This window comes from Gymnogyps californianus, chromosome 2 (assembly GCF_018139145.2).
Source record: "Gymnogyps californianus isolate 813 chromosome 2, ASM1813914v2, whole genome shotgun sequence".
NCBI lineage: Eukaryota > Metazoa > Chordata > Aves > Accipitriformes > Cathartidae > Gymnogyps > Gymnogyps californianus.
The window spans coordinates 37,492,309-37,518,577 of NC_059472.1; the positions used below are offsets into that span (position 1 = coordinate 37,492,309).

General features: G+C 40.3%; 1 protein-coding gene across 1 annotated transcript in view; it reads left to right on the plus strand.

Annotated features, from left to right (window-relative positions):
* Window positions 1–26,269, plus strand: part of CPA6 (carboxypeptidase A6) — an 86,329-nt gene that overhangs the window by 24,032 nt on the left and 36,028 nt on the right. The window contains exon 2 of the mRNA XM_050915705.1: window positions 13,823–13,898. Coding sequence (XP_050771662.1) covers window positions 13,823–13,898 — 76 coding nt within the window. The remainder of the gene's footprint in view (window positions 1–13,822; window positions 13,899–26,269) is intronic.

Genomic DNA, 26,269 nt, shown 5'->3' on the forward strand with positions numbered 1-26,269 from the left:
TGGTAGAAAGGGACAACATTTTATTAGATACCTACAAACATCATCTCCCATGTATCTTCAGACTGTCACGATACAACAAAATTATTCTGTCTATTCACAGCACTCTGCTAGAAGTTGCGGGAGTGTTACAGTGCTGCGCAGAGAAGACCTGTGGGGTTGGCCTCATTTTCAATTGTATTGAAATTACAACGAGCTAGATAGGTGCACTTAAGCTAAACATTATCTTAACCACAAGCAGACTTACCACTTTTTTGCTTAGGGAAATCTTAGTATGGCATCCTCTAAGGTCAGAATATTAGCAAACTAAGAGGCACAGAAGTTTCTGTAGGATTCCAAGTCGTCCCACCCAAACAACTATTAATACAATAAAGAAGTAAATCCCAAGATTTTACCTCCATAATTATGCAACATGTATCTCCAGTATTCCCTTAAGTCAGAAGTGATTTTGTAGAGAACTGACACAGCATTAATCTAGTGGAGAAAAATTATTTCTCAAGCAGCTTATGAAAATGGCAAAATATAATTGCCTTAATGGCTGGTGCAGCTGCCTTACAGGAACTATCTTCAGAGAATAAATAATTTCATTGCCACTAAAATATTTATTTCCCTCTCCAAGCCTTCAGTTTGATTTTGTTTTTTAAGTAGTATTCTGCATTTGGTGTGCTTTGATTTTCTTCAGCACTATAGGTTCCATTTTTCAATGATAGGATAGCAGGTCAGTTTTGTGTAAGATAGTCAGGACTGGTTTGTGCCATGAGGAAAAAGAAGAAAAGAATTAGTTTTAGAAAATCCAGATCAAAGGAGAGTCAGATTGCGTATATGCATATCAAGACTAAGTTCAAAGATTCAGAGCCATCAAATTATGCATAGCTATCTTGTTTATATGTGTGACTGTGTTATACACTTCCTTCCCATTCGTTGCCCACTGTTAAGTGAGACTGCAAACTTGCATGCTACTTTAAATTTAGCATCCTGAAGTCTTTTTTATCAAGACACATAGTTAAGTATGTGCAGGAACTGTGATGTATCTATTACAACATCATTAGGGCTTAAGACTGTTTTATGTGCCTACACAGGGCCTCTCACAAGAAAATACTAAATACCACTCGAAGAAATGCACTGCCCTGAGAAGCAGCTGCAATCACATCATGAGCAGAGCTCTCTTGAGTCACCTTTCATTTTCTGGGGAGCCTGGCCAGGAAGCCCCTCCACTCTAATTCTTCACCACCACTTATTCTACATTACTTACCAGTTTTGCTTGGGTTTTTTTTTAAGCTTTCACTTTTGACACTGAAAAACAAAACAGGCTGGATCCAGCTGAAGGAACAATAAAATGTATGGCAGCCCATCTTAACAAGTAATTGGCCAGCACAAACGTCAGTCCTACTCATCGCAATGTTGCGTGGGTAGTCTGCCCCTGAGAAACCTTGTGCCAGGTTGGAACCTGAATTTATGGCTATAAAAATGCACAAGAAGGATAAAATGTAGTATCCTGGTGGGCTAGACAAATGCAAAGGCATTGGGAGTCTTACACAGCCTTTATGAAGGGAGCCCCATGTCCAGCAAAGTGAGTCTGGTTGGCTTCCACACCCCAACTCCTAAATACAGCTGACCTCAGGCTTTCCATGGGTGTGTCTGAATGGCCCTTACTGATACTTAAAACCACTTTACTTTTAAAACAAAAAAAAAACCAACAAAAACCTCACTTTCCCCCTTCCCTAAAAAATAACCAAACTAAATCCAGTATGTTCAAAATGGAGGTTATCAAAGCAAAGGCACTTCTACATGGCTGTTGTGCTGATTTTCACAGCCTATTAAATAAGTAATGAGGAAGACATTTATGATGATCACATTAAACACACTTTTTGGCTGTTGTTTTTTTAATCCACAGATATATACAAATACCTCCTAATGTTCAGATCCTGCAAGCAATTAGGTGTACTACTAATTTTACTGATGTGTAAGGTGACGTGTATATTTACACACAGGTCCTAGATTTGGTTCCACTGAAATATCAACATGTATTTTCTGTCTTTATTCTTAGCTAGCTTATTTATACTTTTGACAAAATATTGATAGAAGTGCTGCAAGCAGTCACCTGAATAGCTGCTGGCCTGTAAGCAGTGAGTGTGGCAGGGAGGACTGCTTCCACGCACCCAGGCTGGCAGGACCAGCTCTGCAGAGTGGCCGGTTCCTCCCTTTGGCCAGATTATCATGTAACTCCTATGGTAAGAGAAACAAATGGGATAAGGTATAAAAGGATGTAAACCCCGTATTTCCAAACAAAAAGGCTCAGGCAATAAGTTACAGAGCCTGAAACTAGCTTAAATGTATGTATAGGCAAAAAGAGTATATGCATCCATAAAGCTGCGTGGAGCAGCTGGATAAGTGTTTTCTTGTTTGTGTGCTAAAAATGTCCCACTGTGGAAGGTTTCTAAACCTTGTCTATAAATTCATCACCATGGAAAAGTGGTCCTCAAGGAAGAAACACGCTGTGAGTCATGAGGTTTCTCTTTGTAGTACTACATCTAGTTCCAAACTGTTGTTTTGAACTCCCATGTTAAAAAAAATCTGACTTCTACCTGAAAATTATAAAAATGTGAACATTAAAAATCTATTATAGTTAGTAAAATAACACTTCATGCTGCAGGCACATGCATACTTAATTGGCCATCACAGGTAATTGGATTGATTTCAGTAAGGAAAGATGGTTCAGTAAATACACTGCAATTTGAAGTATACGTGGTGCAGAACTGGAGCTGCACTTTTCAGTGTATAATTCTTTAAAGCTCTAGATTTCTGTGACATGACAGAAACCAAAAATTTTTCATGAAAATTACTTCTCTCTCCTCCTGCCTCACACGTTTGGTTTCCATGTTCACTGAAAATGTAAGTAAACATTTTTATTTTCATATTTCAAAAAACTACTTTTGAAAGTTGATTTCAAGAAAACCATTACATAATTAAACATCCAAAAACACTTCCAAATTTTTCAAACATTTTATTGCACAAAACCTGACAATGCTGAATGAAAAGCGCATTTGGTGGGATTTGTGTATATTGGTTCCCCAGCGATGTAGGTTGCTTCCAGTGCACACACAGGCTCCCATCGGCGATGTGCACCTTGCATCCTTTCGCAGGGAAACGATGGTTGAATGCAGTGCAGCGCGGTCACTTGGGATTCAGCTTGAAGCCGAGACACATCCAGGTTGTGCGTTAAACTGGGAAATACTCCCTGGTATAGCTGTAGCTTTTGCAGGCAGCTCGACTTACTGCTAGGTTTGTCTCATTGGTCTCTTTATTCAAGGCAGTTGGTAGAGAGCAAAAATGACACTGTGTACCAGGGATCATGGAGACCAACTGTCTAGCATTTTTAATTCAAAGACTCTATCTTACATCTCTGCTTTTTATATATTTAATCTGCTCCTTTCCTGCAGTATCATTTTCAGCTGATAGGAAGATATTCTGCTATACAGACTGTTTCAAGACAAATTTGCAAATACCATTTCACCTCGGTCTAGGTGTGCAAGGTGTCCCGTTGCTGAGGGACTCTCCTCATCCCTGTTGTCAGAGACACTTCACCTGGGCACAAAGTATTGCCATCTCAGGTCAACATCGTCACCTTGTTCATTTCCCTGTAGGGAAAATAAGAGGGCTCCCTGTGAGACTCTCAGTCGACTGCTGTTGTAGGATTTAGCAGTTAACATCATGTGTAACTGTTCCTGGGCTTAGTGCTTGCAGATTTACAATTTCATCTTCAAAATAGCATACTAAGTTAATGAACAGTTCAGCACCCAGGTCTTTATTGCCCTTATCTGAAACACGGGAATAACTGATTGTCCTGTCATGAAGAAAAAGCCTGCTGCTTTTTTCTTGCTTAACCTAGCAAGAAGAGGTAACTCCTTTGAAATCAATGGAATTACACCAGCCTACTGCAGTAACACCAGCAAAAAGAGAAGTAGACCCAGGATTTTCCTTACTACACTCAGTAAATTTGGTGTATTCCCCAGCTTTGAAATCTATGGATCCTATCCTCCTGCAAAACTGTGGAGAGGCATGTCGTGTTTGTCCTTTATTTGTACGGTGACATTCAAGGTGTCCTTTCCATGAATTTAAAATACAAAATCACTCTGTGGAAGCAAACTAGGTAATAAGTCATGACGGAATAGTTTGGGGAAACTTAACATGCTACAGACATCTCGATGCGGCAGTATTTCACGCTATAACATCTTTTTTTACTCCATAAATATTTTCATCTTTCTTGCTGTAACTTGCATAAATGAATAAATACATAGAAAACACTAATGATAAGCCCTAAATTAAAACTAAGCTCATCATCTTGACATTTACTTTTTAAAATATGTATGAGACAATTCCTCTGATCTCTTTTTTATACACTTAAAACTCGTACATTTACCAGTTATTTGTGTTTCTGTGCCAAGTACAGTAATGAGTACAGACTTCCTCCTGCTAACGCTGAAAGCTTTGATACATTCATGAGAGCTTGAGGATCAGGGTCTCAAATTAAGCTCAAGAGATTGCCTATCAGGAATAACGAAATACTTCCAGACTTTGTCCCATTCAGCAACAGGAATTGCTTCATGCTTTTATCCCTCATTCTCTATGCCTTGAGTTATCATTATCCACAAAAATACAAAGAGTTTTTCTTTATCTCACATTTATTTTCTCAAGTTATTTATTCAAGGAAGGTTCTAGACATGTATTAGAAAAACTTGATTGACTTAATGACTCAATTAAAAGAATTAGGATGAAATTCAATAGTTCAAATTTAAAGATCACGCATACAGGAATTTCTCCTGTAACTGCATATCCTTGGGTTGGATCGAGGAGAAAAAAAATAGCAATGTAGTATTCAGCTGTAGGATGACTGTGAGCTCCAGTGTTTTAGGACCATAAAATTGAGTTTGTAGGAGTGGAGACTTTTCAAAGGAGTAACAAAGTTTACACAGCACTTTTGGTCCATGCTCAAAAGCAGAAAACCAGGAACAGGTACAGAGAAGAGCGACAAGGGTATCTGATGACATGATCTCCAGATAATCCCATCAACCAAAATTATTCTGTTACTCTATGAAATTACTTCTCCAAAGATGGGAATCATTTTGGATTGAATTCATTACAAGCAATGAGAGGAACAGAGTGCTAGAAACGACCTGCTGGTCATAAGATCTCCCTCTTTGCTGTTGAAGGAAACTACATAATAAATTTGGCAAGTTTTTTATGGGCCTCCTATAGAGATTCTGTTCATAAAAAAAACCTAAAAAAAAAAACCCCAAAAAACAAATTTAAGTGAAGAGCATGACTCATGAAAATAAAAGTAACAATTTCTTCCTTTCTGTTTTTCAAAGATTGAAGTATTGTCTGGTCCTTGAGAAGTCATTAAGGCAGACAAATTACACACCCCATTCAGTGGTTGTCACACAGTTGGAAATGTGCAGGTATTTGACTGAAAGATTCCCTTCTTTAGTTGTGGCAGGTCAAGTAAAACCATAGCTCATAAAAAGTGAAGTCCACATAGTTTGTGTTCTATAAATTAAGGATTTTCTATGAACTTCAGACATTCTAAAGGAAGGTTTTAGACCTTACATTTGTGTGTGGTAAGCTATTCATTAGTATCAGAAAAAATTGTTATTTTACTTACTTCTGGGTATATGAGAATTTTAATATAAACACTTTTAAAAATAGTATATGGTAAATCAATTTTACCATGTTTTTTTCATGGTAACATTAGGGTTTAGTATGCAGTGGTAACAACTTACGCAATTTTATCAGAAAACTACCAGTCTTTAAAATTTTCTTTAAAGACTGTAGAAGACTGCTTTCATTGAAAATGTAGTACTTCATATTTTCCAGGTTTGTAGCTTGCCTGAACAGCCAAAAATGGTGGTTATTTCCAACCTTTGAGCATATTTCACAATTTCATAGCTGTCTCCAAAGCAAGAGAGCATGGACATCTCTTGTTTGAACTCTGCTGTTCGTTATTTTACAAATACCAATTCATTGTCTGTGGAAAAGCATAAAAGGAAAGAAGTACAACACCTACTAATTTTTGCACTGAACCTTGAAAGGTAAGGATCCTCTGCACACCCTCTTTGCATACAGACAAGATGGCAAATTGTCTGTGTTACCGGGAGACTCATGTATGGAAAAACCTCAAGATGTGGAAAATAGTAGATTATTTGAAAAAAAGCTTTTATAGGATGTTGAAAAAAGTATGAAGTTGAAAAAAGGATGCAAAGGAGTAGCACCAAATAATAAAGCCTCACTATTAAATTTTTTGAAAGACATAAATTGTAGCTTAACATTGTTTACCTTCTTTGTGCAGATTAGTCTTGATTTTTTTCAGTCTCAAACAGATTTACTAGAAAAGCCAATGCCGTGTCCACATGGTGTGATGGTACTGTGGCTTTAATAAAAGCAAAGTTGTCAAGGAATAGTGAGGTTTAAACTTCTGAGAAAGGATGTAGTTTTCAGGTGACTAGGCAGAAACGCTGATTTTTATTTCCCCACCATGAGTGAACCACGAGCAATGGCATTTACTGTCTTTCTGAGGCATTATAAGACCTACTAGGCAACTGATGCCTTTGTCCAGTTTCATGCAGTACAGTCTTTGATAACTCTAGGGTAAGGTATAACCATTAGAACAAATGCTCTTCTGCCTCGTGTGTGTGCGTCTGTAATAGAAAACAGGGTTTGAAGAAGCCTGGTCCATTTCTCAGCATTGTACATGTCTGAGTGTATCTGCTTCTCGCTATTAAGATCAAAGGCAAGCAGAGGAAACTGAGCCCCGCATGGCAAGTCAGCCCAATGGACTCTTGGAGGTTTCATATCTTTCTAGGCTTAGAGATGATCTCTTACAGTGCTTGTGACACCACTGAAGTCTATCATCGGGTAAATGCACAATGTTTCAAGACTTAAGAAGAGTTGTAGAATTTTGTTCTTTAGCTTCTGTAAAATGTATATTTACTGCTTTCCATCTGTGGTCCCTGCATTGCTCCCATTACTGTAGCCATCTGGAAGCTTAAAAGTCATGAATTTATTTATTGTCTCGATACCCCCACAAGTTTAAAAGATGCTGTCATCTGCATTTATAGGGGTGGGGAGCTGAGCCATGTTTACACTAGCTAAGTGTAGCTCTAAGCCTAAGCTTGTCCATCATGCTTTACAGGCAAGCGTGCCCTCAGCTACAGTCAGGCTGAATGCCATGCTTTTGCGAGTACCTGTGCTTCAAGCACACCCACCAGGACAGAGCCCAGACTCTTGCTCAGGCCATTGGAATGGATGGGGCAGAGAAGGACCAAACAAATGGGACCACCAGCAAATATCTCTAACCAAATACACAGTGTGTGGTTTTCACAACTGAATGACAGACAGCAATGTGGATATAAAGCATATGGAGCTCAGTATAAGAAACCTTCTGCCAAACCTGCACTTAACCTCACTTGTGGATGACGTGTGATGGTTTGCTCAAGGTCTTAAAGGAAGTTGGAGCGCAAGAAGTCTAATGTAGACCTCTAACACTGAACCATTTGCCCCTTCAGCCTTCTGCTCTTGATATCTAAATTCTGTAACAACCCTCTTTCAGACTTACTGTTCTTTCTTTGATTTCACTGAGGTCAAGAGCAAATCTGCTGTGCAGAGTCCCGAGATACTTAATTTGGAAATAGTTGCTGCAGTTGTCTGAAAATGTATGTGGGGCTTAGAATAAACTGAAGCAATTCTGAAGTTCGGAAAAGCATATGAGCTTCTGTGTGGACTTTTAGCGTGGAGGAAGGCTGGAGCTGCAGGCACATGCAGGCTGTGGACTAGACCCTGGCCTGAAGTTAAGCTAACTGATCAGGACGTGGATAAACTATGGGACATGACATGAGAAATTGCTGGATATGACAATGTGAGAAGCTGACAAAAATGTCAGATAGCACTGTGAAGGGCAGCTGGATCTTGCAGGAGGTAAAGGAGGAGTTATGTGAGAAACGGTTGAGTTTCACAGGTAATTGAAGGGGAGTACTGGGGACATTTTGCGGGCAACAATACCTAGGTAACCCTATCAGTAATACCATATGAGGCTGAGATTACCTAGAAATACCAAATTTGGGTACAGATGTAGCAAAGCTGGGATCAACTGGGAAAAAGCAATTGGGGCTGAGTTGTTTATTTGAGAGGAGATGGACAGAGAAAGCAAGGTACAAGCGTGGTGAAAGAGAGGGTCAAGAACAGGCAAAGGGATAAAAATGTATGCAACTGATGTAATCAGGTCTGTCCAGGGGCACTGGCTGGGCAGCCCTGTGCTTGATTGCCACAACCTAATCAGGACAGTAAACCAAGCTTGTCTGGCCACACCACACAAGTCCAACATGCCTCTGCAGTCAGGATGAAGAGGGAGGATGGGGGGAAGCTTTCCTGTTTGGGCAGGGGAGCACCCAGACGGACAGAGAAGCATCCTGGTACTGTCAGGCCCATGCCACATCGCTTCCTGACAAAGCACAGAGCAACTCACTGGAGAAATATATGAGCTGTGGGAATAAAGAAGCAGATGGGGTTATAGCAGAAGCTCCTTTCAATAATCTCTGTTACTGGAGTGATGATGGTCCTTTCTTTAAAAGTAGCTGTGCTTGATAAAATATGTCATTGGAAGGATTACATCCAAGCTAAACAATCATCAGCTGCTTCATGCAAACATGTTATTACAATACATTTCTTAGGAAGTGAATTCAAATGAGTATACATGCTGTTTCATTTAAGCAGACTACTGCAGCCCTCCCCCTTGGATCAAAATGGGCATCTCCCAAGTTTTTGCATACCTTAATCCTGCGCAGTTAGCACCATATCTCGTTGTTGTCTGCTTTCTTACTTTGGCCTGTTTGTTTCACTTAAGTGTGTATTTGTCTTGTTACTTCTTTTTTATTTTCTGCCCTGAGTAACTGCCTTCTTTCTCTCTTCTGTTTGCATACAACTGGATGACACTTGGTGAAGCAAGATGGTATCCATTACCATACACACACTTTTTTTTTCCTGAGACAGAGACATGCACTGAAGCAACTGGTTCCCACTTTCTGTGTTTAAGCTAGACAGCTGTAAATGCAAAGTTCACGAGTCATTGGAGGCCAACTTTATTTGGAAACGCGTTGTCCCTTAGTTGGAATGAAAACTGGAATTTCTGCAGACATTCACCTTTCCAGACCATCTGTCTCTGGAATGAAGCTGTTTAAAGGAAGAGTGCTAGTAATATAGCATTGGTTTAGTCCCTAAAGTGTCCTGCTTAGGTAAAGTAGGAAACCCTTTTTGCACCTGAAGCACATCTATGAAATGCAGATATCCCATGCCCAGGAATTAGCGGGCAACTTGCATATAAATTCAGTTTTCAGAGAAGTTATCTGTGCTACACTGATAAATATCATGCAATAACATATTTTGCCTCCTCAGCATTTCTGCCTACATTACCCAAGCAAATCTTTTTCATTCAAAATTATAGATTAGCTAGCTCTTCCTTATACCAGAAATAACATCAGTTTTCCTGCCTTAATAACTAAAAGGCAGAAAATATATATAATGCTGTCTAGAAAATACAAATGGTGCTGTCTTCTGTTTGGATCAGCACCTTCTGTAATACAGAAAACCATAAAGAAGGGCTCAGGAAGTTTTGTAAAGTTCCTGTTCCAGATGTGCCCATCACATCTCAGGAAGGAGCACAACCTTATTTAAGTAGTTTTTGTAACCGTATTGAGTCCCCAGTTGAAACTCTTCATCCCTGTAATGAAGAGAGATTAAAAAATTAATGTTTGAATATTTAAGCAGAAGAGTTTAGCAGAGAAAAGGGAATGAAGCCATCGATCTTTCATCACAAATGATACCTAATGGCATATTGGGAGTTGACGAGAGGCCTTCATGCTGTAGCTTTTTTCAGATGTGTCTGTCAGTGTGTAACTAGTTCCCAAGCCTTAATGAACCACTTAAGTGCAGGAGCTATGGCAGCTTGTTCTCAAGAACTATAATCCCTCCTCTACCATTAGGAATGGATGCTTGTAAATGGGGATATATTTTCTTTCCAATTTTTTCTATAGCTATTTGATTTATAACATATCATTCCTCAAACTGTGTTTAAAATACTTGTAAAGCCTTTGTAAACATACTTTTATTGAATTCCATGGGAGAGGAGAGAGCTGATTAAGGTTCACATTGGTCAGGAAAATAAAACAATAAGAAGGATTTTCCTGAAGGAAATGAGGAATTTACATAAATGCAGTTCATGCTGTGTGACTTCAGCAGGAAAGTTTCATGAGAGAGAACTACTAATTCCATCAGTAAAGAAGTTGTATATGTGCTGCAGAATGGTTTCATTGAATCCATCTGGTCTGTTCATAGATGAGTAAAACTATGAAGTAAATGGAAAAAAGTAAGTGAAAAGAGCCAAAGATATAAACCAATAGGTTTTAGTCCCCATTGGTGGCAGGGAATATCACCCTTCCCAGGCCCATGTAGCATATTCTGTGTTTCAAAAGCAGCTGTGTCATTTTTCGTACTGTTCTTGAAAATATAAGGGGGTAATGAAGGAAAAAAAAAGTCATTGCATGTCAGTGCTGGTCAACAGCTGGTCACCCATTTTGCTCAGACACAAGGCTGTCCCTGGGGACACCAGCGGTCTGGCTTCTGCTTTTTGCTTACCACTCTCATCTGGTCAGTTAATTTCATAAAGCCTCTGTATTGCTCTTTGCAAAGGCTTTCAGCTGTGTTTACACAAAACTCAAATGGTCTCACTAAGTCCTAGCTTTAAATTCCATTAGCCTAGTTTATAGGGGTAAATTGACAGTTTGTCCTGGTAGATGTAAAGTTCTTTATTAATTTCTACAAAATATATCCCATCTTGCTGTTTGTTTAGAAATTTAAAAAAATAGACTTTAAAATAAAGTTTAGAGACATTATGGTTAGAAAAATAACCTTGCCTACATAAATCAGCAGAGTGCTGACATATGTCTGCAGGCAACACAACTTTCCCTAGATGTATACATGATCACTTGCTTCTTTCTCCTCAACAGCTAGACATGAGGGATGGCAGGGGACCTCACCAGGGGGTGGATCTGAGTGTTTGGGGTACAGCTGCCATTTATCAGCCACATTAGTCTGTGATCTGGTAGATTTTGTTGTTGGCTCTTAAATACTGGGTAGGCTGTTAGATTTCTACCCTAAATTCAGTGAGTATTGCATAGTGTTTAAGGTAATCGTTTGATTTCTTTAGTGTGAAATGTAACTAGGAAAGCTGTAAAGCTAAAAAATGACCTTAGGACTATGTTCTTTGACTGGTAGATATCAGGAGTAAAGCCAGATTTGGTATCTGTGCTTTTTTGAAGAACGTATAATGATTATCCTCTGGCTGGCTAGCCTGCAGGAGTGGGTGTTAGCAGATAGTTCTCAGGAATTCAGTGTATTCCTGCATCTTGCATGCACAAAAAATGAAACTGCCTTGTCATAATGGCTTAACCGTCTTTTCATAAAATACTAACAGTACTAGGTATGCTAAACTGTTTGCTATGAGCTCTCTAGCAGCAGACCCAGCCACACCTTGAGGCATTTCCCAACAATGTGTCAAGTGATCAATCTGTCACAGCACCAATATTTTCCTCTTTAAGGCAGGTCTTTCATTGCATTGGAAATGACAGAGTTGCTGAGCTAATCCAAGACAGTTTAGAGTGATGTGTATTAATTCAAGACCGTACCTAAGTGATAGCCGTTCCTTCGAAATTCCATTACAGCTGCATAACACATGCTTAGCTACTTATTTCATTAAAATCTGGTTTTTATGTGTCGGTTGTCCCAGTCCTTCCAGAAATGTCCAATGAATCTTTATTAGTTACTTCACCTTCACGTGTCCTGGGCAATCATTACTTCTTCTTACCCATTTCCTTCTTAACAGCAATGTAATACTCTGAAAGAAGTGAGTAATGGGAAAGAATATTACTGTTGTATGTATGATAAATTAAAAGCATCTTTTTTTCCTTGTAAAGATGCAACAGTTGTAGTACTTTAAGAGGCTTATTCCTTTCTGTGTAAGTTCCTATACAGGAGGTTAAACTTGGCTTGGAAGCGTAGTAATTTCCCCTAAAATTTTAGAGCTGCCAAATAATAACAAGAGTGCTTTCAGAAATCTTCCTTCTTAGGCATAGACCATTTGTCAAGTAAGGCCAACAGCAGCCAAGCAGAATGGACTGAGGTCCACTCCCTGGGTACATCAGTGTTACTGCAGCCGTAACCTGGAGTCTAACTGGACCAAAAACTTCAAGGCCATGAAGCTGTTGGAAGACTTAGGAGTTTTAAGGCTTGGGACCTGTCTATAGGGAAAGCTCAGCAGGGGTAAGAATCAAAACTGAAGAGCTCAGACAGAAAGAAGGATCAGAGGCTAACCAAGGGGAGCAGATGTTGACCAGAGAGACAAGACTAAAGAAGAATGGGGGAAGGGAAAATGGCTGCCAGAAAAAGGCTGGGTAAGCCATTTCAGAATTCAGTATTTATTAGTAGTACTGAACCCAACAACCAGTGCATTCTTCTGAACGACTTACAGACAATATTTAATGCTTACCTATATATGCACTAAGGATTCTTGCAACAAAGGTGAGTCCTACCAGAGCTGTAGCTGCAGTACACCAAAGGCAAGACCTGGTGCCTGCTTGCTGAGAACAGCAGCAGCTTGGGAGCCTTCCTAAAACAATGAGGCCAGCAAATGCACACACCAGTGTTGCTTCTAGTTGGCCAAGTATCTTCTGAGCAGACTCAGAAGCTTCAGGAGAGTGGGAGAGTTCACAATATATCTAAGGGACAAACTTCTCTCGATGTCAAGGGAAATCTACTGCATAAAATTCCCAGATAATGAGGAAACTGGAGAGAAAGAAATTTTTTAAAAGGGGGTTCTGGCTAGTGGATGGGACTGTAGAAATAAAGATATGCATGACCTCCAAGGTCTCTTGGAAGAGAAGTACTGATTATCAACAGTACAAATTCAAAAACTCAAAATGTAGGAAAATGCCAGAATTAGCATTGGACACGCAAATTTATTTCAGCCCTCTTGTGTATGGATTATGATAATGATGTTTTAGTTACATGACCACCCCCTATATTTTCTATGGTCTCCAGCCTCTCATGGTTCATGACATAGATGGTGGTCATTGAATGGAGAGCTATTCAGTTTCTTGTTTCCTGTTCGCAAAGTTATGTTCGTTGAGATCTGCTAAAGAAAGTGCATAAAATGAGCTGCTATTATCTAGAACCTTCTGAGCATGTATGAACAGCTATTTACTTCAGCAAATTTGTGCAAGCTTTAATGGATAAAGCAAAAGGCATGCCCCTGATATGAAGGACACCTCTCTTCTAAAGTCAAGTCCCCTCTTTAACGCATGAGAACACTGGGCTCTTCAAAGCCCATTAAATGTTTAAACATACAAAAGCAATGTATCTTACCTAATCTTGTCCTCAGAAACAGATTATTTGTTTTGGAAAAGAAAATAATTGTTTTGATCTGAGGCAGATACTCAGTAAGGAAGATGTCAGCCTGAATGGTTTAAATTAGAAGGAATGAACAAAAGCATTTACATAGAAATGGAGGGTCAAGCTGACACCCTGATCTGTAAAGAGCAAATCTTTGCTATGGAAGTGCATAATCCAGGGAGCAAGTTTAGAAGCAGAGTTCCAGTTCACCCGACATTTTGCAGATGCTGAAAAAGAGCACAAGTACGGTAGCTATCTGAACCTATTTACTGTTGCATTGTGCTGCTGCAGAGAGCCTAAAAGTGTCAATTCAATGTTCTGTTATTGGCAGTGATAAAGTCATACGAGTTGTTCCTGAGAGCGAGAGGGAAACGCAGATCCTGAGGGCTGCATTTAACAGGCTTAAGGTGAGTTTGATTATTTTCCTCTTCTTTTTCTGATCTTTGTTGAAGACTGTAGTGGGTTAACTGACATGCCTTTCATTTGGCACTTTACTTCAAGCTATTTTGTACTCTGGAAAGCAGCCTTTGCCCATTAAATTCCTAATTTCCCAATAAAATAGTGTATGAATTAGATTTATCATGCCTGACAATTGTAACAAGAAACACTTATTGCCTTAAAATAATATATGTGCCACACTTGCAAATTTGCTTTTTTCGCTCATCCACTTCTTGCTAGCATGCGTAGTTGCATGCTTCATTATCTGGCTGATGGTTTTATTTAAAACACTGAGTTAATTCACGATGTGAACACACACAGGAATAGGAAAAAGGAAGTGGCTTCAGTTTGAAAATCTCTCTGGCAGGGTAATTTTCTACAGGCAGTTGAGGGAGTGTCTACGAGAGTCACTAGCAAGCCAAAAACTTTCTTCCCTGGCCTTTTCCTGCAGATATAAATGAAAAGCAATGGTGCCACTGTAGAAGTGCAGCACAAGAGCACTCTGCAGAGTGCTGCTTTGCCAGCACACCTAACGAAGGCACAGGCGGTCTTCTCCCTGTACCTATGAAGGTAAAGGAGTTTGATGGGCAGCCCTACAGGCAGCACAGACACAACCTAAAGTCATTTGGCACAGCAAACTCAAGCCTTCATTTGTGTCTGGCTGAAAAGAGCTGTATGGACATAGACAAAGGAACACGTTGGTAACTTTGACAGTCCTGTGACATACGGTTTTGGGTCACAGCAGAACACCAGTGGTACCAAAGTGATGGGAGCATGTGCAAAACCTCTGGGCTGCTCACTGCCTTCAACTCCAGCAAACTATTAGGCAGTCTGCGATGTATCTCTGTCTCCGTTGTTGAAACCTCATGTAAATGATTGTGTTCTCACTGAGGCAAAGAACGAAGGTGCATAGAATTTTCTAGTCCAATAGTTAACATCTGGGATACAAGTAAATCAAATCTCAGTCTGCATACCAAATCAAACAAAATGAAGATCTTGGAAGAGCTCTTATACCCTCCTGAAAAGCATTCCGTCTTTCAGTTATGACAAAGCTTGTTTGCTACCATTTTTTAAGAAAGTGGACAGAGCTACCTTAGGTACCTCAGCCCAGGAGAAGGCTTACTGCTGCGAATACTCCAGCAGTCAAGACATTTATGCCTTACTAGCTTTAAGTAGGAAGGCTGAGGCTCTCTTCATCACCTCTGCGTTTCTTAATGATGTGTTCAGTTAGTTCCTCACTCAAGGTGCTATCTTTTGTAAGTCCCATTCTCAAGACATCCAACCTGTGCACATGTTGCATGAGGAATTTCAATGTTCAACAGAGGGAGTGTCACAATGCTATGTATTATAGCACTTTGTACTGTAATGCCCAATTCTCCTAAAGAATATTGTCTTATATTTGTTTCTGCGGTGCTTACTAAGGGCCTGACCCTCAACTGTGAATGTTACTGTAATACCCCAAAAAGGATAATTGTTTTACTCCCAATTAGGAAAAAAAATCTAACCATAAACCCAAGAAATACTTGTGGAAGCTGGTTTTTGCATTAATTTCTTCCCCCTGGATGCTGGAACATAAAAAGGGAGCACATGTGGTTTTTCCTTTCTCCTCATATTGCAAACCCTGCGAAGCAAAAGGGTTACTCACCTTCCTGCAACTGTTTCTCATTACAGAGCTCCCTTAGGCTCCCCAAAAGAGATTCCTTCACCCAATTCCATCAAAGTGGGAGCAGTAGAAACTTGAATAAATAATTGCATGCTATAACTCTGAGAGCAGGATAATAAAATTTTGGCAAACTGCATTGGAATCTGACTGGTTAATTAGAAAGTGATTGATTCTGATGAGGTAGCAAGCTGAGGAGGTTGAAGGGAAGATTCAAAAAAGAGAGAGAGTATTGACACCCAGTTTCATGAAAACAGGCTGGGTTTGGCTGCATTTCAGGTCTTAGGACTCTTCCATCTGCAGCTGCTTCACTGCCCATCTACATGGGGTCAGACAGAAAGAGACACCTGGGGGGCTAACAAGTAATAGGTATGTTTAATGTTAACTTATCATTATCTTTTCCAAAAAAGAAAAAAAAAAAAGTTATTCACTCATGAAGGAGTGGATCGACAATGACACTTCTTAGAAGTGCCAAGTACTGCCAATACCAGCCAGTCAGTAGCAGCTGCAAGTCATCAGCCCCTCTGAAGAACCATGTATTTAGAGTTGTGCAATTTTTTAAGTCTCCATGTCAGTCTTCCCTGTCCTTCCCCCACCTCCAGACTTCCAGAGTTGGAAACTCAACTGACAGTGGACTTACATTCAATTTTTTAAACATGAGTCTTTAAGCACAATGCTTAAATGTGCTCAGGAGAAAATAGAAGACAGTGCACCAAAAAAACCCCAATAGTGCAAAATAAGCTACAAACAAAGCGCAGATATAGACCTGTTGCTGTCTTAACATAGTATGCCTGACAAATAACAGAGATATGAACAGGGGGGTCAACAGAGATATACAAATTGCTATAATTACAAGTATTGCGCTTTGGATTTTTACATTTTAGAGTCAGAAAACCAGAATTGGTTTAAGACACGTCTCCTTTGAATCCATTTTGGTTTGAGCAGTAAATTAATACCAACCTGTCATATTACTCACATGTTCTGTTCCTCAAGGGAAAGATAAAGCTGGAACCAGGATCCTTTCACAACACAACAGTTTTGTACCTAAATAACCATCAAATAGCTCCAATTTCACTCTTTCTTTCAGAGAAAGTATTTTGGGATTAACTGCAAGTAGTTGGTCTATTGAAGAACATTAATGTTTTATTTAAAGCCATTTGAAGACTTCAACCTGAGTTATGATATGGCCTGATAGTATTCTCCACCATTGTCAGTATTAGAAGAACAAGAAAAGCCAGTGAAAATAAAAGTTACAGCACTTTCGTTCTCAAAGTGAGAAGGATAGCTGCACTTGGGTATAAATTCAGACATACGTTTCTCTACCCTGGCAAGGTGGTCTATTAGAGATGAGGTATATTTCAAAGGTGCCAAAAGTTATGCTCTCTAGTGATGTCAGGATTAGTCCCCACTAGTCAACCCAAAGAAACACAAAAATTGCAGTGCAAAAGTCAAGTTCGGGGAGCCCAGTTTGCCCGCAGTGGGATCCAGGCACAACTGAAATGTTTTGAATAAATTCCCAGGACAGTGCAAACACAGAGTAGATTCTGCACAAATGGATCGTATTCTCATTGCAGGATTTCCTTGCATACAACAGACCATCTATGCTGGCAAGGGAAAGAGAAGGCAATCCCTCCTGTCCCAGGCTCCCTCATTGTGTCTGGTGGAGGGAGTTTTAGCATAGACTCATGGTGTTCTGTGTTTATTCCAGCCATTTCCTTCTGCCTTTAAAATCTACACTTGTAAGGCAGAGTCACTTAGCCTTTGCCTCTGGCCTATGTTTCATAATCCAAAGAATTAAAAGGAAAACTCATCTCTGTCCAGTTCAAATGAGCGTATCCTTCTGAAGGGCTTTATCACAAAGAAGTTTGAGAAAATTATCCTGATGGTCCTATTATAAAGCAGCGTATTTCGGTGTCAGGCAGAGAATAAAGCAAATGCAAAGATACCCCTTCTTACTCCCCACTGATTTGGACAAAGGGAAAACAATCAGGAAGAAAATAAACGGGCACTGGAAAGAGTGGTAATGTATCTTTTCACTCATTTAGTTTTATCTGCCTGCTTCTTAATGACTGTCCCTACCACTGATTTTTCCTGAGTAGATTTTGTCATTTACAGTCTGCTCTAGCTGCTTTCTTTCAGAAAGAAACACCAGGGCAGTGGGGAAAGAAGTGGGGAGAGCTTTACCTTCTGCCACGCTGAAGCCAATGCCATAGAAGTCAGCAGGTTGCGAGGTCCATCCCTTTTGGGAAGAAGATCAGACACAAAAGGAGTCCTTTCTTGAATGTGTGTTTACAGAAACCTACACTGAGACATCCTTGAAGGATCATCTTGGAATTGGCTATATGTCTTGATGTATTTGAATTATCTTAGAATATGCCCCCAGTAATTAACTTGGGCAGCAGTGGCAGTCTAGCCACAGCGTAAGTGACAAAACTCGCAGAAGTTGGATGACTACGCAGGGGCTTTAGTCCACATGGAAACCTTTTGATCTCAAACAGGACTGCTCTTCTACCAATACCTGAGCTGTAAGGTTAACTCATACACTTTTACAGAAGGTGTAGTCCCTTCAGATTTTTTAAACTTAGCATCTGGTGCTCCTTAGGAGGCATATTTGCCCCTTTTTTTTTAAGAAAAAAAAAGTCCATGTAATGCTTAGTGTAATAAACCCCTGAAACCTGTCTGAAGTGTATAGGCTCTGCTACAGTACAAATGCCATTGCCTATACTGAGTGAATAATGGATAATGAATGTTTCATTCCACACATTTAACTTTTGGTTCATGAATTGCCCAAAGGCAAATCACATTAGTCATAATCACTTGCTGAGTAATTTCCACAAATTAGTTTTGGTCTGTAGCTCCATTGCCCACAGTGCTTTGTTATTAATCATTATTATAAATTGATTCCTTCATTGGCTGGTGCTATTAACTTGTAGGTGACAAAATATTGCTTTTTTCCCTGATGGGGTGAACATAGCATGTAGACCTGCACTGCCAGTAAAAATAGCCAGCCCTACAGATTAAAATTTGTCTGCTGTGAGTTCTGTAAAGTTGCTTAAACTTGCATGTCTTCAACCACCAAACTCATCCACAGTAATGAAACAAAAAGGAAGCCTAAATGTACTGAGTCCGATTGGCCACCATCCCAGCCTGCAAAGCAGCAGGAGGTAGCTCTGGCCCCTGACCGCTCTTGCCCCAGCCAGGCAGAGCAGGGTCCCCTGTGCTGCCCCTGCCAGCCCCCCCCCCCCAGGACCACAGTACCACCACCTCTCCAGAGCAAGTTCTCAGAAAGCTCTTATGCATTGTACACTGCCATGTATGCAACTGTTTCTTAGGGCAATACATGTCTGAGGTTGTAAGAAATGAGGCAGGTGGGGAACAGAGAGTCATACTCTTTTTCAAGGCAGGAGATGCCAGTTTCTGGTTTTCACTAAGTGACAAAGGAAGTAGCAGCTGGGAGATGCCATCAGTATGTATACAGCAGTATGTATCTCTTGTCTCCAGCATGTTCTACATCAAGTTTCTTTCAGTTTCTGTGGGGAAGAAAAATAAGAGCCTGGTTAACTGTGCTTCCCACCAGCAGCAGCACCACCCCACACCCTTGAACACTTTTTGCACAGTCCCTGTGCCAAAGACCACTGGAGCAGATATGATGGTGAGTATGACAGGGGTAAATGATGGTGGAGCTCCTCCTCCAACTTTCATGAAAGATGACAAGTATGTTGCATAGCAGTGTTAAGGAATATTTTCATATGGTTGTGATGATAGACTAAAATGCAGCAAATTCTTTAGCAATTCAAGTACAAACTCATGGAGTTATTTATTTTTCTAGCTATAGATCACTGTCACAGTTTTTGGATTGGCTGCTGCTCTAACACAATCACAGGCACCAACCTTAAATTTTAGATGTTCTGGTGCAGTCCTTTGCTCTCATAAATACAATCTCTTTTTATAGATATGGTACAAATCTTTGTTCCTGACCCAGTGTTTAAGACCAGAAATACCTTTTTGCAGGTTCACTGTTTCACACTAATCATTTGCAAATTATTACAGTAATGAACAAACAAAAGAGAAATATTTAGGGTGATAGTACCACAGTGACCTGAGTATTACAGAACTGCCCGCTCTCTGTCCCCCAGGGCTCCTCTTCTCTATCCGTTGTCCCTCTGCCTCATACACCTCTCCAATAACTGGCTATTGTCTCCTGCTCTTTCTTGTTTAGGAGACAATTTGAGGAGCCTGTTGCTGATTTATGAGCCCTTTCATGGTTTTAAGTCTGTTGGACCTGACTGACAGAAACAAATGTCACATTCCCAAGTGCTTTGCAAAGAAACCAGGATTTGCTCGGTTCCTCAGACCCAGCAGATTCTGTTTATCTGCTCTGGAATTTTCCTTTGTAAGCATTATTTTTGAAGTGCTACTTCATTTGAGCCTTGACTGATAACTTCTACTCCATCAGCGGTCTACAAGCACTTTTTATCACATACGCCTGACTGGGATCGGGGCTGTTTGTATAGGTGGCAAAGAAGCTACTGCTCTGTGAACATTCCTGGCATAATAGAGTTAGACCACTCATTCTTCAGTAGCTTTTACAAAAGAAATTCCTGGGCACAGCCAGGCACTTCTTTAACTTTGGGAGGAGCCAGCCTAGCAGGCCTTGAAGCCACAACTCCATTCCCTTTTGTTTGTTTTCTAGCCCCTACAGCAGCTGCTTATCCATTGTAATCCCTGAATTGATCCTGTCATTGCAGTTCAGGGAATCAGAAAAAATATCTCATAGGGGAAAAGGATCACTTGGCTATAAATCTGATAGTTTACAGCTCCATAGGCAAATGCTGAAAAAGGCTTTGAAGAACAAAAGCCCATCTGAAAATGCTGTAAGAAAGCCTGTCAGCCCAAATGGAGCTATTCCTATTCCTATTTCCAGAAGGAAAGAATTAGCTCAGTAGCCAGGGCTGTGTGCATTTTACTTTGCACATACGCCGAATATATTTATGTAGCCAGATGCTTTTGTCATCAGTCCAGATTTTACCCTAACTCATAGTTAGGGTTCCAGTCAGATATGTGTAGAATATTTCAGGTACACAGGGAACATCAGGTGACAGCAGAGGTTATTCATCAGTGTATCAGAATATGTGTCTGTAAACCACTTGCCAGGCTCAGAAGGAAAATGTTATTCTAGGAAAACTTTAGTAGGAAGATGCAAGATAGAACAGGAGAGCCCAGGTAGTGAGTGTATTGTTCTCACAAGATGCAGAAAGCCTGGACTTTCTGAGATGGGAGGAATCTGCTTCCTCTGTTACTGGTGAGGAAGCCTGAGTCTGAGCTCAACAAAGCCATCAGCACAGCCCCAGTGGGAGCAGGATCAGACCCAGGGCTTACTATTCCATTTCTCATGCAGTGCAGCAACAACTACAAAATGAACCAAGCCATAAATAGTTTAATAAGAAAAAAAATAGGGGTTTGGTTGACTTTTTTAATGAGTCTGTTAAAGACTGTTTCACGTCTTTCAAATATACTTAGCCTAGTGGCATCTATACTTGTAAGAACGGATATTCAATTACCGTATAATTGTGTATGAGTTTTTCCTCAGTGACTCCCTTGAGGAATAGCCTACGAGTTCTTTTCTGCAGTATAGAGCCCTGTGTAAAATTATACCAGTGTAAGTAGAGTGGCAAGACCATTACTGTGTTATAGTTCCACAAAAATCTGCAAAACTCAAAACTTCAAGCTGTGCATTGTTCGCATTCTGTTCCTGCCAGTGTTACGGCTGCTGCAATCCCGTGAATCAATCCCAATTTATTGCCACAATTATTCTTACCAGCCACACTGAAAAGCAAATAAATACTGAAAAGTTAGAGCCAATTAAATGTCTAGCATGCTCAATCAGAAACTTAAAATTACTTTGCACCAGCAACTAGGACTACCTTCTAAGTCCTTCTAGAAAGCACAGGGAATCCCACACTTAATTGCCGCTGGACCATTTTGCTGCACATAAAGGGCAGCTGAAGGAGATTTGCAGTCAGGGCTGTCAATTAAGTTCCTTAATTGGCAGGAGCAAGTGAGGATGAAATCAGTCCTGATGCTGAAAATATTTGCAAGGGTGAAGACATTAGAGAGGAGCAGTTCTACTCTTTCCAGGTGAACTACAGCACAGCTATAATTATCCACCGGTGTCAGACAACAGGAGCCATTCTTCCTTCATTCCTTCTTTGCAAATGTACCAACAGAAGCCTAAAATTCTGTTGCACACTATATACGTGCATGTGAGGGGTGTTTGTGTATGTACATGTATGTGACTATGTTTTTTGTGTGTTATGTGATGAAGCCTCCAACAGTCAGACCTCTGACAACATCAGCGAGACTAGAGCAGTTTCTGCTTCTTCTATTCTCTACCTTCTACTATCAGATTTCTAATTGAAAACATATCATCTAATGAGTTTCAGGACTGCTTAGGGTGTTTATGTGTCTATACACAAGCATAAGAATGTAAATGGAAAACCCATACATCCTGAGAGAGCCCGAGACATGCTGATAGAGCCCATGAGCAAAGAGCATCACTGCTTGAATTACTGAGCCTACTTTTACAAGAGGCTCAGAAATGCCAAGCCATTTCAACTGATGATATCATAACAATAATTGTATTCTGAACTTTACAGTTGACAGCATTTCTCAAAGAAATCTGTTCATAGTGATGTTAAGGACAAGGCCAGCTTTGGCACATGTATTGCTGTATACAACTCAGTAAGTATAAAAACTGGAATTACTAGGTAATAAAGCATAACAAAATTACTGCCTTCATGGGGTATAATACAGATAAATCATATAAACAATTTTGTCCAGATACTAAATGTAAATGATGGCAGATTTATTCTAGTTATTTTCAATGACAAGCATCAATCATCTCTTTTGATCGATACATGATTGCAGACCTGATGAGAGTGCTAAGCATCTTCCTTTCAGGCTAAATGGAAGAAGAAAGTAAACACCTGTTTACAGAAGCGTAGGGAGGAACAACTGGAGGCTACTGCCCAAGAAAATGGCTTTAATTACAAAGTATGAGCCGGACTAAGCCCTGGGGTCTAAAGAAGCTGGGGGTTTCTTTCAGTGACTTGAATGAAAAAAAGGACTGTGGGATTTATGCAGCCATGAGTGTGTTTCTGGGGATAAGCAAGGAGACTCCTTTCTTCTCAGGCTCCCTTTCCACAGGCACAGAATGAGCTGGAGGAAAACCTGGAACTAGTGAAGAAAAGAACTCCCTGCTCTGGTTTCTGTCTTGGCAGGGCAACAGAGCTTTGTGTACACCATTTGTGATATGTAGGATTATAGCAACGAAATGTTTGTATTCTTGGAAAATTATTTGCATAATTTTTAATTTTGGAAGAAATTCTGAATTCTCTTAGCGCAGCACCCAAATCTTTTTAAAATGCTTGTCCCTCTTCCTTGTGCTGACTTTTCATCACCATACTGACCAAAAGCTAGAGACATGACTAATGAGTTCAGGGTTGCTGTAGCTTGGAAGGTGTCCAGGTAAGAGCTGATACATTTATACTCTTCAGCTGTCTTTAACACCTCAGTTTAAGGAGAAACTGCCTACAAGGAAACGCAAAGAGTGTTGGCTTTTCTAAGCACAAGCGGAATCCCAGGGACTTGTATGGGATAAGTGAGGTTGAAAAAAGAATGTGCAGTTAAAAAAGAATACTTACAATGTAGTCATGATTAATAATCTCTTATACCTTCTTTGTTAAATAAAGCAATAATGTGTTTAAATCCTCTGGGAAAAGGGAGCAGTCTGTATGCTTTTACATGCCATTTCTTCTCATAAAAAGCAAGTCAGGATGCTCGTTACTCCAGTGAGATTCTGGGAAAGAGCATTCGCTGGGCATCTGCGGAGCCACCACTGTCCCTGAGAACAGGTACCCGGAGTCACACCTGAGTGCAGCAGCAGGTGCCGAGTAACTGGTCTCCAGGTCCCAAGTCTGAGCCTGCTGAAAAATCCTGCCTGGGCGCTGCTTATTGTCCAGAGGCTTAAAACATCCCAAGACCCTCTAAAGGCAAACTGCTGCCTGACAGATAGGAAAAGACATGCAAAGGAGACAGTTCTGCAAAGGAGATGAGACTATTTAGGTTTGCAGACATACTCTAAAGCATATCTCTTTTCCTCTAGCCTCAAGATACCAGGTGAATTTTGAGGTTCAAATATTTGGCTGTGTGTTCAGGGGGTTCTGTAGAATTTCTGTATCTCTTTGTTTTGTAGCTGGAGAATCTTCCCCCCACCTAGCAAATCCCATCACCCACAGAGCAAATAAATGTCTTTTGGCACTGACTGGTACACTGTCCATAATACTATATAATAGGTAATGTGTAATGTTTGGGGATAACAACACTCCATCGCAGATAGTAAAGAGGATAGGAGAACAATTAATATCACGACCACTCGCTAGCCAGTGGAGCCCAGCGTGGAAATCCAAGGCATGCTTCCCAGGGGAATGATGCTGAAAGAAGAGTGATGACTCCGATGGAGCCCTCAGTATCCATGGGAGATGCAATGATGAAGTCTCCTAAAGTTGACAGTGAGTAAAGGATAGTTGGACTTGCTCGGTCCAGACATGCCTGCTCTGAAATCCATCTTCTGTTTGTCAGTTTTCATGTGCTGTCTCTATGTCACGCCAAGGACAAGCTGAAAGCTGCAATATAAATAAGATGTCTGTTGGAGAAATGTGTTTCTTGTTACATGCTTTATAAAGCAAAATCAAGTCAGCAATTGAAGTGGTGCTCTGGACAGCACAGGTAACATCTCCCAGATGAACACTGAATGCTTCGTTTACATTGCGAAGGATGAGAAGTGGGAGTCAAATGAAACTAAACTACCTAAATAGGGAACTGAGCTGAAGAGGAGTGATTCGCATTCTAAAAATGGGATTTTTTTGTCTCACTTCCAGGACAATGCTAGGAGTGAAATACTGCATTTTTGCCAAAAGAGGATAGCAGTGTGCAATATACCACTGATTTCATTAGTTAAAAGAAGATTGCTTCTGCTTTTGATATTCCCTTGCAGCCAGTAATGTGAGGGACAATTAGAATACCTCAGAAATTAAAAAGCTTGGTGATGTTGTAACCAATAGTGTGAATATTGGTTGGTTTAACCCCTCCACGATGATGGAGAAATTTGCCAAAATTAATCCTGAGGAACTGTCAAGAACAAAGACAATTTTCAGGTCTATCTCAATCGTGATTTTTTTTTTTTTCATTTTTGTAACTTTTGTTTCCAGTTTTGTGTGCTTAGATATTGCAGTTGGCCAGGAGACACTTCAGTTGTTCTTAGCTTGTGTATAACAATTTGTTGTTATTTTTATAAAGATGGCTCAAGCTGAGCTGATTGATAGACTGTTACTCCAAGAGCAAGAAATTTACCCTCTGTGATGTGTATTTTTAGGGATAAATCTTAAAAGTCAAATACACATTTCTAATTAACCACGTGTGAAATCAACCATGTTGAATTAGGGGGGAATTTCACTGGATGCCTATAATTAATCAAAATATGAAAGATAGATAAACTAACAAACATAAGGTGTTAGCGCAGTGAGAGGATCTTTATTTATAAGCAGCATTTAGCACCATTTAATTCATGAGTTTGGTTTCTGCTGACCATCTGTCATATCTGCTGTCAGCTTCACAAGCCTCGTGAACTTTGCCAGTCCTGGTGTTAGACTTCAAAAGATGCTGTGCCCACCCACCACTGTCACACAGATCCACAGACCATATTGTGGCAGCGTGAAACAAAGAGTGGGTTTGGCAGGAATAGAAGAGGCTGCCCCTGTGTTTCAGTTTTTCTCCTTCCAAAGTAGCAGGCATTTAATTGGATTAACTGGACTAAAGTCACTACTGCTTGAAGAGGTAGCATCAGGTTCAGCGTCAGATGTCGCCTTGGTAATCAGAATATTCTTACTCAGGGTCAGTTGAGAAATGGTGGGAACTAAACCCCTGCTGCAAGATTGTACTCTCTTCTCAAACGAGGTTCCTAGCAAGACCAGGTGAAATGCATTAGGTATTTCCAAAATGGCTTGTATGGCATAGAAGAAGTCAGCAGCTTTTAAAATATAGATTATAAAAACCTTCTCTTCTCATTTCGCTGGGAGAGAGTTAATTTTCTTCCTGTTAGCTGGTATAGTGCAGTGTTTTGGATTTAGTAGGAAAATAATGTTGATAACACACTGATGTTTTTAGTTGTTGCTAAGTAGTGTTTCTACTAAGTAAAGGATTTTTCAGCTTCTCATGCCCAACCAGCAAGAAGGCTGGAGGGGCACAAGAAGTTGGGAGGGGACACAGACAGGACAGCTGACCCAAAGTGGCCAAAGGGATATTCCATACCATATGATGTCATGCCCAGTATATAAACTGGGAGGAGTTGGCTGGGAGGGGCAGATCGCTGCTTGGGAACTGACTGGGCATCGGTCAACGAGTGGTGAGCAACTGCATTGTGCGTCGCTTGTTTTGTATATTCTAATTCTTTTAGTATTGTCATATTATTATTATTATTATCATTATAATTATTTTTTCCTTCCTTTCTGTCCTATTAAACTGTCTTTGTCTCAATCCACGAGGTGGTTTTTTTCGATTCTCTCCCTCATCCCACTGGGTGGGGGGAGTGAGCGAGCGGCTGCGTGGTGCTTAGTTGCTGGC